This window comes from Indicator indicator, chromosome 10, assembly GCF_027791375.1.
Source record: "Indicator indicator isolate 239-I01 chromosome 10, UM_Iind_1.1, whole genome shotgun sequence".
Classification (NCBI taxonomy): Eukaryota; Metazoa; Chordata; class Aves; order Piciformes; family Indicatoridae; genus Indicator; species Indicator indicator.
This window is the reverse complement of record NC_072019.1, coordinates 10,363,064-10,378,439: the sequence shown is the minus strand read 5'-3', so window position 1 is coordinate 10,378,439 and position 15,376 is coordinate 10,363,064. Positions and strand designations below refer to the sequence as shown.

The 15,376-nt window shown below is 38.6% G+C and overlaps 2 protein-coding genes across 2 annotated transcripts in view; both read left to right on the top strand.

Annotated features, from left to right (window-relative positions):
* Positions 1–7,220, top strand: part of COL24A1 (collagen type XXIV alpha 1 chain) — a 129,125-nt gene extending 121,905 nt beyond the window's left edge. Inside the window, exons 54-60 of the mRNA XM_054384352.1 lie at positions 690–725; positions 820–846; positions 1,820–1,885; positions 2,628–2,796; positions 4,012–4,121; positions 5,258–5,473; positions 7,074–7,220. Of these exons, the coding sequence (XP_054240327.1) occupies positions 690–725; positions 820–846; positions 1,820–1,885; positions 2,628–2,796; positions 4,012–4,121; positions 5,258–5,473; positions 7,074–7,220 (771 nt within the window). The remainder of the gene's footprint in view (positions 1–689; positions 726–819; positions 847–1,819; positions 1,886–2,627; positions 2,797–4,011; positions 4,122–5,257; positions 5,474–7,073) is intronic.
* A 2,788-nt stretch (positions 7,221–10,008) lies between these two features.
* ZNHIT6 (zinc finger HIT-type containing 6) overlaps positions 10,009–15,376 on the top strand; it is a 30,148-nt gene continuing 24,780 nt past the window's right edge. The window contains exons 1-5 of the mRNA XM_054384244.1: positions 10,009–10,430; positions 11,480–11,545; positions 11,635–11,741; positions 11,827–11,912; positions 13,124–13,227. Of these exons, the coding sequence (XP_054240219.1) occupies positions 10,009–10,430; positions 11,480–11,545; positions 11,635–11,741; positions 11,827–11,912; positions 13,124–13,227 (785 nt within the window). The remainder of the gene's footprint in view (positions 10,431–11,479; positions 11,546–11,634; positions 11,742–11,826; positions 11,913–13,123; positions 13,228–15,376) is intronic.

The window sequence follows — 15,376 nt, the reverse complement described above, 5'->3', positions numbered from 1 at the left end:
TAGTTGCTCAAAGGAAGAGTAATTCAGATGAGGTTACTGTTTTGGAGAAGGTCCATGTCTAGCCCTAAGGCAAGCCTAAAACTTAGATTTTAAGACTCTATATATTGTAGGCACTATAAGCTAGGGAAAAGCAGCTGTTCCTTCTCCTTGTCTCCTCCCTGCATCCAACTTATGATGAGGAAATAGGGACATAACTTCTTGCATATGAAGGAAGCTTGTACTATCACTGTGAAACAACGAATATAACACGTTCTGCCTGAAAATTGAACTGCTGATAAATGGAGCTAATAAATGCCTAGCAGACAGTCATGGGGTAAAGCAGAAAAGTTAGTTTTTTACAACTCCCCATAACATTATTTAAAATGTTTTTATGATCATTCATCCTTTGTAGTACTTGTATTGGCAACATACATATCATGCTGGCATAACGTATAACACGTTATATATTAATACTTTGCATGACTTCTAATGTTCCCTTCATATCAAAAGTAATTGAATAAACAAGTAATCAGACAACCCAGCAATTCTAACACATCTTAACAGGGTATGGTACTTTAACAACAGTGGCTAATAATCTATACAGCTTTACCCAAATCAGTATGCATTGTCGCCTGGGATTTGAGAAATACATAAATGTAAAAACAAAGATGTTCATCTATATGTTACATTTTTTCCTCTGTTTCTTCTAGGGGCCTCAGGGACCTCGAGGCCAGCCAGGACCACGTGTGAGTGCATAATTTCCATGCCTGCATTTTTACGTTGTGATTGCATTATATAAACATGTGAAGCATCTAATATCTGGTTTCTCCCATTTTCCAGGGACCACCTGGACCACCAGGACTAGCAGTAAGTCCTGTAACAACCCTAACCTGCAATGCAGTTCTTTTATGAAAGTGAAAATAGCAGGATCCTCTTCAAATGCATTGCTTGTTCATCACTGCACATGAAACACAAATACGTTTTTCTACAACTTCCATCACTACAGCAGTAGGTTTTTTTTGAACCTTCTGTACTTTTGACATGGGTTAACTCTATCACAATCTAAAAGGTTTTTCTCTTGTCCTATATTTGAACACTCTGGAAGACAGCAACAGAAAATTTTGTGCTAGTTCTGACCCAGATGTTCTCCCTGTAAATACACACACAGAGATTTAGTTTGTAATGGGATTGTGCCAGTTAGGACAGACTCAGTTCTGAAGTGTCCTAAACCTGCAATGACATATATAATCTGAGAAGACATTACAAGAACTAGATGCTTGTATGTGAGACTTGATTCTTTAAAAATAAACAAACCTGTTGTTTGTGTGTATCACACAAAGTGCAGAGAATGAAGATATGCAAGAAAAAGGCTTCCTTCAGAGGCTACTCTGGTAGTCTTGGATTTTCTTAATGCATCATGAAGACTACTTTGATATATTAGCTGCTCATAGATATTCCTTGTGCTTCTCTGTAAAGGAATAACATATTTTCACACTTACCTGGATTGGTTTTCTTAAATATTAAATGGCTGGGAGAAGTAAGTTGGGATATTAGTCTGGAACAACTATTGTAGTATCTTTTTTATGGGGTCCAAGAGTACCATCATTAAATTTGGTATAGGGGTATTAATAAAAATCAAATATGCTTTTTCTGTATGCATTCTTGCATTCTTTGGAAATGGAAGGCAGGATCCTATTTTAAAAGTAAGTGTTTACAATTAATTATTTTCTAAAATGACAAAATAATGAAGTTATCGTGTGTGGCTCTAGTGCTCGAAGAATTTACCACATACATTTTAGAATATTCCTGTTAATGTTTTTATATTCTAATTTTTTTTCAGAAACAAGTGGACATCAATGCTGCTGTTCAAGCTTTAATTGAGTCAAATGCTGTACTGCAGAGGGAGGTAATATATTTCAATGTATTTGCATTGTCATACAGGCTATGAAATTACAATTCTATGTTTTGGGGACAGAACAAAGTTTCTTTAATTTAAAAATAATTATGGACAGCAAGTAATTATTGTAGACTATAATGAAACATGTTAGGATTTGTAGAAAATGAAGTTAAGAAAAACAGCATCCTTTCTACCCTTTTGTCCTGACTGGCAGTAATGGAAATTTGTTGACTGCCATACATAGCAGACTGCACCTGCTTAGCCACAGATAATGATGATGGCATTTACACCTTGATCCAAAAAGTATATATGATACATGCAAGTTTGTGGTCTCACTGATTGCAAGAAAATTCCTTACATGTGTGGAGTAAATACATTTGCTACATTTGCATATATTTTCTGGGTTAAGCCTCAGTAGATTTCACTGTTCAAAATCTGAAACTGCTAGCAAATACCTTTAAAATATACTAATTCTTTTTCTTTTTCTTTTTTTTTTTTTCGGTCAATATGTCATAACGACGTATTTGCATGATCCTTACCTGCCTGTAACTTCACTGCTCTGATAATTATAATGAAATGTACTGATTTGTTTATTGGAATATGTTATTCATACCCTGTCTTATATGGCTGGCTGCATGCATTACAAACATTTTGCTTCATTTGGGTATTCAATGGCCATTTGACTATTGTTGTATATACTGTTGCTGTGATACTTCTTTGTGGTAACACATTTGCTAATGGCCCTTGGCAGAAATACCAGAATACTGCAGTAACTTTACTAGATCACAGTACAGAGATATTCAAAACGCTGCACTACCTTAGCAATTTACTGCACAGCATCAAGAACCCTCTTGGCACACGGGATAACCCAGCACGCATCTGCAGGGATTTGCTTAACTGTGAACGTAAAGTGTTGGATGGTAAGTGTCCACTTCCATTAAAGTTGGAGCACAACTAGGCTGGGAAATATGTTGCTTCCAAATGTTACTTTTATCAAAGTTTTCTTGTGTAGATTCTTTTATTCTATGCTGTTGCAGTATGCCTGACACAGCTATCTTCATATTATCTTTGTTTAAGATAATATTTCTGAATTTTGGAGATGGAAGTATGTAGCTATCTAATGTTAGATATTAGAGACAGATTTATATCTATATATAATTTTTTTTATGGTCTCCAGAAAATTAGAAACTGAATCCAATTTTGTGAATAGACACAGCTAATCTTGCAATCAGTTGTGTAGACCAGATTCTAGATTCCTTATGAGAACTGACAGTTGCTGTATCCCAGAAGATCCTGAATTAATATTTCAAATCAAAAATAATTATTTAAACCTGTAATGTCAATACTATGACATAATTCACTTTCTGAGTGCCTAATAAAACAAAACTTGTAAATATCCCTATTAGCATTAATAAGGTATGGAGGAAACGGGAAATGAAGTTAGAGTCTATGTGGAAATCACTGTTCTATAGCACAGATGAGGATGGACCGATTCTTTGACTCCATCACAGAGGAGCCTAACCCTTACTAGAACTGTGCTCTCCTACATAAGTCTCAGTCCTTTAGGGCCACAGAGGTCACTAAGAAAGTCACCCACTTCACACACTCACAGATAAATTGTAGAGCGCAAGCTGACTCATATTTAACCATCAGTTAAGGGAAGCTAAATCCTGATATAATCTGCATGTGTCCTATTTCTTTTATTGGACTCACAATGGTAAGTGAATGGTAGTGAAGAAAGAAAGGATCTTCAAGATGCTGTAAGAGCAAGAGAACTTAGATTCATATTTTACATTTCTATATAAACCCAACCCAAAGAGAAAAAAAGTTATGTTTTAACACTGAAAGAACAGACTGGACATAGTACCTTTTCCCTCAGTATTCCTCAGCTGTAGAAAAAGAAAACATTTTTGAAACTATGACAGTACTCAAGAGTCATTGTATGTGTAATCAGAATTGAATGGTAATGATAATTTTGCTCAGTATGTGTTAGTAGAGTTATAATAGTGAAAAGACTAATGAAGCTAATGTGACAATATATCTAACACTTTCCCAGAAGTATTAATATTTCAGCAAAATGTTTAATAACAAATATATTTTTGTTTCATTTTCCATCTGGGATTGTATACTAATAGGAAAATATTGGATTGACCCAAACATTGGATGTCCTTCCGATGCCATTGAAGTTTTCTGCAACTTCACTGCCGGTGGTCAGACTTGTTTAACACCATTGTCTGTGACACAGGTATGCATTGCTTCCAGAGACACTATATTTGTACTCAGAACTGTGAGCAAATGAATGCTTATTTACTTCACTCATGAAAAAGTGTTACACTCCAGAGAGGGGTCGTGTCCATCTTTGTGGAAGGACATGTTATATATTCTGTTACAGAAATTACAGATTTTTCTAGACACAATCCATATTACTGTAACTCTCCCGTTGTTAATTTACTCACCTTCCATGCCAATAGAATTATTTTGTTTTGCTTTTTACTTTTCTATACAAGATATAAAAATAAGCCTGAAATACATCTAAGCTACATTAGTAACTCATCACTCAGGGCAGATAAGTTTAGTTTAGAGATGCTGAGGTCATATGCAGTGGAAAGAAGGAAGATTGTGGCTACTTTTCAAGACTTAGCTACTTTTAAATGCCGTTAGGCAGACACTGATTTCCTTCATATCAGTGGTCCGTGTCCCTCTTCACATGTAGTCCTTAAACCCTTGAGACTATAAATGTTTTATTTGTGGAGTTTCACATATACACTGTAGTTGTTGAAAAAAAAAAAAACAAAAAACAAAATATCTTAAAAGAAATATCAAAATAAATACTCCTACATTTGGAAGACTGCTGAATGTGATCCAGACTTGAAGAAATTCTTGTTGAGTAATGAGTAACTAGATTTTCTTTCTGAAATCAAAGTATGCTTGCGAAATTTTGGATTTTTAATGGGATATGGATGTTGCCAGAATTTGTGTCCTAGGAAGACTAAACAGTAGGATGATATGGCTGCAGTTAAAATACTGCTGCTGATAATATCTTTCTTTGAGTCATAAAATCAATCGTTTCAGTTTCCTTATTTAAAAAGAGTGTTTGCTGCCCAGCTGTTTCAACAATGTTGTACAGACTAGCAAATGTTTATATTTAAACTCTGAAAATATCCTATGAAGCTCCTGTTTATAGTAATCACTGTAACAGAACCTAGCAGCTCTCCTGAAAAGCACAGATCATGCTCTTTGGCATTGATCTCCATGCATAAACTTGTATTCATGCCCCCATGCCTGGACACCACACATGTATGTGCATGCTACTTTATGCTGTGCTGGCCATTCAGCATAGTCCAGCTGTAAGTCTAACAATGCATTTATCTTGGAACTTAGCTGGAGTTCGGCGTTGGAAAAGTGCAGATGAACTTCCTTCATTTACTGAGCTCAGAAGCAACCCACATCATCACAATTCATTGTCTGAACACACCAGTGTGGAGATTAAACAATGCAGGTGGCCAGAAAACATCTGTTAGCTTCAAAGGATGGAATGGTCAAATATTTAAAGCAAATACACTACTTGAACCAGAAGTGCTTATGGATGAATGCATGGTAAATACTTTTTAGCATTGGCATTATTAAAACCATAATGGAGTTTCTGTTTAGACAAAACTAACTTACTGCAAATAGCAAACGTTTAGATTCACATCACTGTAATCTTACTTCTTGCATTGTTCTGCAATTTGACACTGAATTCAACATCTACCCAAATGTGATACGAGGTATCTATAGCTGCTGTTCACACTGTGGTGTGTTTCAACACTACTGAGACTCTGGAAAGAGATCAGAACAGAAATAAGGAGGCCTTCCAGGAAGTTTTAGGAACAGATTTAGGTTTCAGTAAGAGTTCTGTTGAAATAATCTGACAGAAAATCTTGGGTTCAAACAGGCTGAAAATTATTTTTGGACAATTAAATATCTTTAAATTCATTAATTGAGTCAATTGTATGTTTTTTTTAATAATATAATGCTGATTGGAAATGGACTCTGTGGGTAAATAAAACATTAAATTGTATTTGTATTTAGGAAAAATTCTAAGAGCTGTTTAATTTTCTAATGCTTATTTGATTACTCCATTCACAAAGATGTAATCCATTTAGTCAGTGTCTTAGTAGAATCCTATGAAACATAGCAGCCAAGCATCCTACACTTTCCAGTATTTTATAGCTCTACTTTCATCTACAATAACAAAATATGTGAGGCTTTTCCATATTGATACAGGGGTGTCAAGTGAAATTTTTGATCACAAGACAGAAAGTGGTTTTATTGGGTCACTTTGAAGCTGTTACACTTCCGACCTTTATTAGCACATGCTAATGAGATGCTGTAGACTATGTCGTGCAGATAAGATATGGCCATTGAAGCCCCTTCTCCCCACTTCTCAGTCTGTTTGGAACTGTTTTAATCCCTGAATAAAATTATGACAGACAGAGATGGCTATTGAGAAGTGCCATTGTTCTGTGACATTCTACAAGGTCTGTCACTCTCTGTGGGAAACTATGTGTACTGATGTGGTGCAGAATCTCACACATTACCTGTTCTTCAGGGATTTCACTTTTCAGTGGTGTCCACTGTACATGATGGTTTCCAAGAATGGAGTGCTTGCAAACATCAAGACCCTCCCAGATTCAGACAACATTATAAAGTTATTTTACAGTTTTTAAAGAGGTATCAATTTTTACTGAGATTTTGAAGGATTAGAATAAACTACAAAGCTCATGGCAAAAATGCAGCTCTCGTTCCTCATAAGTATTCTTTAAGGGCCTAAGGAGTCATTCAAGTACCTGTAGAGTTCATAACCCTAGACCTAGTGTTTAGAATTGGAGATGAATTTAGCAAGAGATCTGAGAGTCTGTATGAGCCCAGGGCTATTTGCAAAGTGACAGGCGCTCTGCTCTGAGCCATATTGTGCTGTGCCTGCATCTGCTCCAGATTCCAGGCTGGACTTTTTCACAGTTAGAGCCTTTCCAGGAGTGCCCATGGTATTGCATGGGAGAAATGGCATTTGTTAAATTGCACAGTTTCTTTAGGAGCTGGTGGGAGAAGAAATGTTTCTATAAGTGTCTTCTCTTTTTTTCTGTACAAGCACAATTTGTGTTTTCTGAGGTTCATCTTTAATATGAATCTAATATTCTGCTTCTGTGTGTTGCAGATTGAAGATGGCAGCTGGCATAAGACACAGTTCTTTTTTCACACTCAGGACACTAATCAGCTTCCAGTCATACAAGTTAATGCACTTCCTCATCTCAAACCAGGACAGCAGCACTTCATAGAAAGTGGTTCGGTGTGCTTCCTTTAAGACTTCTGTTCTGGGATTTTTTGCATCAGCATGGAATTGCTGCATAGATTGATTGCAAGAGTAAAAAATGCATTACAGGCAAAATTACTAGGAAACTGAAGAATCATTTTAAACAATGCTGGTTAAAGAACCCCAGGAAGAAAAAGACTTAGTCCTAAGGAGAAATGGCATTGAGAAAGAAGAGAAAGAACCAAAAGACTATAACAATTTTCATAAAATATTTTACCAAAAATCTGCTAGCGCTTTCTTGCATAATTTCCTGGAACATGGAATTTTTCAGGACATCTGGTGTTCTCAGCAATCTCTTGAACAGCACTGCAGAAAAGCCATCCCAAGGGGAAGCTGGAGACATACAATACCAAGGAGCAATAGTGGCTAATGCTCCTAAATGTGCAATAGCTTATATATGAGAAGTGAATTATGCCACAGTACAATAGGTCTTCTTAAGCATTGTTTTACTATAGTCCTTTGTGGACACATTCATCTTTACAGATGGCACACTACCTCTTTTGTGTTTCCTGTCCATCTGGCCTTGGTGCTTTTCATAACACAAGGTGCTTGTGGCCTTAGCAGAGATTATTTGAGTCCCTTTATCTTTCAGACTGTATGTGCTGGTTACATCAGGATGTGTTTCTGTTGTAAAGGTACCTGTTTTAAACTGTTGCTCACATACTTCACTACAATGAAAACATTATTTATGTGGATTTCTTGTTTAAAATATTTTTGTGTACTGTTGTGGAAATGGTATGTAAGACAGCATATTGTATATGATGCATATATAGTCAGAACAGTTAGCTTTACAGCCATTGTAAAAATTATAGAAGAGCTACCTACAGTAGTTTTGAGTTTTAGATTTCTGTATTTCAGTTAACATTTCTAATGCCAAAGGCATCTTAAGATGATATATTGTGTATATATTTTGTAACGTGAAAAATATCTACTACAGCATGTCTTCTGAATGGCTGCTGTTAAATTATAATCAGCATTTCTTCAACCTAGAAATTCCACTTTTGCAAAGTTATTAGATCTTCTTTTAAAAAAATGTAAGCCTAAAATCTTCAAAATTTTTTTAATTAAAAAAAGAACAATTTTACCATTAGGAAAAGCACTCTTTATATGCCTCTATTATCAATCCAAAGGCAATACCAGACTATACTGGTGAGTAGTGGAGTGTTCAAACACTTGTTTAACTGTCTTGATCCACAGGAAACACACTTACCAAAGCATAATAAAATAAGCTTCCAAGCTATCTGTTTGTCTTTTACTATTTTGTTTTGTATTTTATAGTTCATTCTTAGTAACAATGAAAATGCTCTGTAAGGACACTTACTAGGTGGCAATGCTGCTTTTTCCAAGGGGAAACATACAGGCTTTATGCCATGGAATACTGCAAGAGAGACAGTGACGACCTTTACCAGGTAACGTACATCTGTCCTGGGTTAACACAGCCCACTCACAAGCCCCTCTCCACCAACACAGACAGGAGGGAAAGTAACACATAAAAAAAAAAAAAAAAACAACAACTCTGGGCTGAGATAAAGAGTTGAGTAAAGAGTTTTACTGGGAATAATACAATGCACAATTACCTTAGCCTATCTGCTGAAAATCACAGCAAAACACACAAGCAGCAGCGGAAGCTAGCAACCTTCCCCCAACCCAGCCGCAAAGCCCAACACCCCAAAAACCTGAAACCAGAACTGGAGGCCTCTCATGTTACAACGTGAACTTCAAGCCCCATGATACTTTGCTCCAGCCAGCACTTTCATTTTGAAGCTGGCATGCCAGCAGCAGGGTACTGAATAACAGCAACAGATTCAACTCAACCCATGACACTTTACATTTTATATTGAAGCATCGGTTGTGTTCCCTTTAAGAAAATCTCATAAAACTAAAGACAAAGCAGGATTTCAGAGTGATGATAACAGAGAAGATGCCTCAGTTTTTGCATTTTAAGATCATTGCGCTCTGACAGTATCACTAGTTCCTAGTTTGGCTGTGGAGCTGATGCTGTGGCAAATGGATTTTTTTTTTTTTTTTGTTTAAGAATGTAATGTTTTAGAACATTTTCTACCTCATGTATATTTTTATTAGTCTCATTATCCTATTATTGGAAATTCTTTATAGCCTATATTTATGATTTATGTTAGCATGTCACATAAATTATTTCTTCTTTTAAAAGAGCTTAAAGTATTACCAGTCAGCACAGGTGTAAACATGCATTTCTGTAACTGAGGCAAAAATGCAAGTCCCATGCAGACTGCACAATGAACTTGTGCAGCAGGACACTGACAGGTAGTACTATACCATGTCACTTGAGTTGGAACATTGCCATGTTAACAAGTACCTGTAGTCTTCAATTTTTTTTCATGGTTTCTGAAGTGGCCATCTACTTTGTTACCCTTAATTTTAGAGCAAGCCCTGACCTAGGTTGCAAGTATTTTGTCAGATTCCTTTTATCCCTTTTCCTTTCATTGTTATTTTTCATGGTTAAACGTCGGTTACAAGCCCTGGGAAGTAGAGCTTTGGAGCAGCCAGCGCAGGATCCATAAAGCCTGAAGGGACAACAGTGCCGCTGGGAGCGGACGGGCTCTTGCCTCTGGCGGCTTCGAGTGGGGAACCCTTCTCCCTCTTTCCATGGAAAGCCTGGCGTCGGCCCCGCGTCCCGGCCACCTGAGGTCGTTTTCCTCTGACGGCCGCAAGGCGGCGCTGCCGCCCGGGAAAGACCCCGGCGAGGCCCGCCCTGGCCAGGCCCAGCGGACAGCGCGTGGAGAGGCGGCGCTGCACAGCCATGGCGGAGCAGGAGGACTCCGAGAGCCCTCGGCCATCACCGGGCGGGCGGAAGATATCCCTGCAGAGGTATGGGCAAGGACAGCCTGCGGGGCCGCATCCGGTGTGCGCCCTCTGGCCTGGCCGCCGAGCCTCGCGGCCGGCTGTGCTTCGGAAATGCTCGGCAGTGCCGCCGGGAAAGGCTGCGCCGGCCTCTCCTCACGTAGGCCTGTCCCGGGGACTCCTCGGGGCCTCTACGCCGCCCAGGCTGCTGGCCAGGCCTGTGCCCCTACCCGCTCTGGGGGGCGCCGAGGGCCCAGAGGAACGCAAGGGCGCTGTATCAGTGTCTTTCGCCCTTAGCTCCTGCGCCCTCTCGTTTCTTGATTCGGAAGGAAGAAAGCCTTCTCTGCCGTGGGCGTTACCGCTCCGGGACGGGGCGGTTCCGTTTTCCTAAGAGTGAGGGGAGTGATTCTGGGAGTGGGGCAAGTTTTGTCCCAGGGCAGCGACTGCGGAGTCTGCGCAGAGGTGAAGTGCGTCAAAGATTTCATTCTAGCGTTGCCCCAGTGTGCATTGGGCAGTGCGGAGAGACTAGGGGGAAAAAATAAAAAGAAAAGAATCTTTGTTCAGAGTAATCCCCGTTTCTGTTTTGCAGTGTATGAAACACACTTTCCCCCTGTTTTTATAATACTTTGCGCTGCCAAAATAGAGACCGTCTTATCAGGAGGTGGGACTGACTGCTGCGCTTGGCCTTCACATCTCTGCTCTCAGCTAACAGCAGACGGTGGGGACAAGGAGTAAACTATTTTGAGGCTTATGTATTTTCTCTAGTAGTTGAAAGTGATGGGATTGTGTCATTCTTGGAAAATTACTGAAGTGATGGGATTGTGTCATTCTTGGAAAATTACTGATGTTAGTTATATACATAAAGATTACACATTGTGCTTGAGAGGTTCCCTGACTTTGGGGAAAAAAACCTTGATAAAAGCCAGAAGTTTTGCTGACAATATTGCCATGAGTTTTCTGTTTCATTTTTAAAATATGATGCAGGGTTCAAGATTAAATGTGAATCCTCAACTTTTATTTTCCTTCTGCTTAAAACTGGGAGCATTATAAGCCAACATGGTGTGATGCATGTTGCAGGTGATGTAAATGGAGAAAAGCACTAATACAACCCAGCCATGCAGCATAAACTGATACAGCCTTGTTATGCTTCCAGCTTTGCAGTTAGCATGAGGTTTTTAGCTTTCTTTCAAGCATCTGTGTTGTGTTTTAATATAGATAAGACTGGAGATATTCGGCATAATTTATATTTTATCTGCCACCTTAACTAATTTAAAGTATTTGTATTTTCTCATTCTTCTTTCAAAGTTCATACAACTTTTTCTGAAAGTGTCAGTTGATGATGTAGTGCCTGTTTGTTGAGCAGTCATCTTCCCAGGCCAATAAGGCACAAAGATGTTCTTTTATTAATAGGTACTTTTCATTTCTTTCAGATGTGAAACGTGTAGCCAGGAGGAAGCTAAGTATAGATGTCCACGATGCATGAAATACTCATGCAGGTATCTATTATCTGAATTAAATTGTTCTGTTTTTCTAACCCACTGCTGCTGAATGTGGCACATTCATGGTTTTGGTTTTGTCGTTTCAGTCTGTTGTGTGTAAAGAAGCATAAGCTTCTGCAGAGCTGTAATGGAATCAGGGATAAAACAGCATTTGTCTCTGTAAATGAGTTTACTGACTTGAACCTTCTGAGTGGTAAGAATATTCCTTGTGCTTTTTAAAACTAATTGTTTTTACTGGGTTAGCACCACATTCTTTCTTGTTCTTGTTTAACTTTCAGATTATCGTTTCCTGGAAGACGTGGGACGGACAGCTGATGCTGCTGCTCGACATCCTATTGTGCATAGCCCATCAACAAAAAAACTTGTAAGTTTTAAATTAGCAAGTTAGACTGGTGGAGATAGGGTTGACCACCTGTGATTTCCCACTGGGCAGTCCTAGTCCAGATTTCTGAGCTGGTACCTCTGTTATGAGGGTATGAACGACGCAGAATTTTAGAGACGTGAATCAAAAGAAGTCTCTATGTTTATGTAATAATAGTATTGATGGCTATGTCCAGTTGCTTAGAAAAAGAGGTTGCTAGCAATGTACGTTGTTTAGGTTAAAGCATGATCACTCTTGCTGTTTGATGATAGATGTATGTTAAGCAACCTCCATAATTTTTTTAATTTTTAAATACAAAATTCCAGGTAAACAGTGGATTTATTAATAGCCTAAAAATTATTACATGCTTCCTCATACATAAATGAATGCAGCTAAAGTTCTACAAAGAATAAATCTAAGGTGACAGAAATATATGACATTTTCTGAAAATCTTATGATGATAAACTGTGAAGGTCAAGATCAAGAAGAAGAGAAAAAAAATCTGCTCCAAAATACTTTGACTTGTTAGTATGTCACAGAAAGGCATTAGGACCGTGTTGTTTTCCAGTCTTGTGATGGTATATTTAAATGCAGCACTAAACTTAGTTGGAGAGAGCTTATGTTGGTGACAGTAAATTCAGAAGACTTCAGCTTTCAGGCTGAAGTCATGTTCTGTGTGCACCATGATGTCTTGAAAACATGCACTGACGATGGTGAGATGCTACATAGGTAGCAGTTCTTAAGGTGTGGTATGAGGCATGTTTACAGGACAATAATTTCTATGTTACCTTCAAATCAGAATTTGTCAGAGTGGCTGAGATGGCCCACGCACATTCTTTCTGCTAGTGGGGTTGTACCCCAAAAAGCAGATCCATGGGAGGCATTACACCTACAGGGGCTGTCAGTGACCGTCATGGTAAAGAACTTTAATGTGAAGAAGTCATTGGCATGTTGTTTATTTATCATAAAAAAATGGTTATTAAGGAAAATGTTTAATAAGGAAAAATTCACCTGAAAATATATAGATAGTTTCCAGTCTTGCTTTATTAACTTTTTCATTCATGATGTGTTTCTAAAAAGGAAAAAAGAAAATACATTACTAAACGTGGCCTTTTCTATAGTTTTCTCGTAATTCCTGTAAGCTTTCTTTTATTGTTTGACTTTGCATCTTGAATGTGTTATTCAAATTATTTCCTTTTTAATTATTTTGCTAGTTATATGGCTTGAGAAACAGAGCTCGGAAGTGTAATATTGACCTGAGAACAATGCCTGTGGGGTTTACAAAGAGAAGAGAAAATTCGACCACTTACAATGCCGTGTAAGTCTTGCATTTAGTTGCAATCAGTATTTTGCTTTCACTGAAGATGAAATCTGAATTCTTAACGGTATACTAGCTTCTAAAACACTGCAGGTTTTCAAATTTTAGGCTTTTTGAGGGGAGTTTAACAGCTTACAGAATTCATGTTTTGAAAAATACCAACGTTTGGTAACATCAGGAGGAAGAACCAGCATTGTTGTGTTTTTCCATCTTCTAGTTAACATTGAATTTTGTTGCTGAAAACAAGAAAAAGGAAACACTTCTGCAAAGGTTTATAACAGGATTATTGTGAAATTATTTCAAAAATCCCTCTGAAAAGGCTGACTTTAAGTCTGAAGAGATGCTTCCAATATGGTTCTCTCTGTTGCATTGCTGTGTTAGGAGTTACTATGCTGGCTTAGAGGCACAAGTGCAGACAGACAGATAAGAATTCAGGAAAAAAAGCTAAAAAGACTTTAGGTGTTCTTTCCTTTATCCACTCTGGGCTTTCTCTGATGTCCAGAGTTTGTATTTTAAAGTATTTTCACAGGAAACAGGTCTAAGAGTTCAACTTGGTGTTCTGCTGGGAGCAAGTATAAATGCTTGAGCTTCTCACAGTACTCAACTGTGCCAGCTACCCCTGATGGCTCTCCCACTTGTTTTTATTATGATTTCAGTTTTGGAGGCAAGTTCTGCTGTCAGGATGCATTTTTCCTTCTATTCTCTAAGAGGTACAAGCCATGATGTCTGGCAGGGCACTGGCCCGTGACTGGGCACTAACTGGCTACTAACTAACCACCAGGAGTCTCTCTATGACAAAGTAATAACCTACCTGGAAAACTGCTTAGCTCACCTGCCTACATGTATATCATTTCTTCTGAGGCAACAGCATAGGTTTTTGGGTTTGCAGTTCTTTGTTTTTAGCAGAACATAAGGCATAAGAGAGATGTAGAAATTTAACCTTTTAAAGTTACATGTTTTACTGCTTCTGCTAGAGAAAACCCAGGGTGAACTAACGGAAGAAAAGGAAATCTGGGATGTTTTCTCCTCTCTTCATCCAAACTTATACACTACCAAGACTCTTCCCTCAGAATACACCAAATAGTAGCCCCAAACTTTGAGATGTTAATCATGTGTTAGTTATATCATTGACTGTCTTTTCTTTTGCACTATGCTCAAACTTTTACAGATATATTCTGCTAATCTCATGCTATTGAAGTATCTCAGGGTTAGAATCATAGAATTGTCAGGACTGGAAGGGACCTCAAGGATCATCTAGTTCCAAAACCCCTGCCATGAGCAGGGACACTTCACACTAGATGAGGTTGCTCAGAGCCCCATCCAGCCTGGCCTTAAAAGGCTTCAGGGATGGGGCTTCTACCACCTCCTTAATGTTGTGGATAAAACAACATAAACACCCTTAAAGTGTACAGGGTAAAGTAATCTTACAGAGCAAGAGCAAGACTAGAAAGCCTCAGGATAATGGAATCAGTAGCTGAGAAAAGGGCAGAAGGACAGGAAAGGCACAGATACAGGGAGGTTTTATGGTGCTGGGAAGATCCTGGTTATGGTACAATGATTTGCTGACAAAAACTTGCCTTCATGTATCATGTTTTTTAATTTATTTTTCTCTAGAGAGCCTTTTTGGGTACATACTGAAGTATAGCTTCTGTTGGGAGCAAATTAAGCTTTGAGATTACACTTTGAAGTGTATCACATACTTTATGTTGTTTAGCAGAAGTAGATTTAAAAACTTAAAGAAAGGGGCAAGGAGGCATATTATTGGCAGATAGGTATGGAAATATTTCACAAGCTGTCTGGGAGAATGCCTTATTCTTTCTTTGGGAAAGGTGTGGAGAATGTGACCAAATTGGAATGAGGGCTGAGCCACAACCAGGAAACTCCAGTCAGCAGGTCAGATGGGAAGAAGGGAGAGAGCTCACAACTCCGTAGCTGGAGATGATGACAGTGATGAGACGCTGAAATGGAACAGTGCAGCTCCTACATCTCTGCAGTCTGTGCTGTCCTGCCTGCTCTGACCCTCCCTGCTGCTTACACTGTCACAAGCATCTTCACCCAGCTTCCTCCCAGCCCGGTTCACCTCCCAGACAAAGTCCTTCTTACCTCTCCTCCCCAGCAAGGGGAGCCAGTGGACTACAAGTCTTTCCCG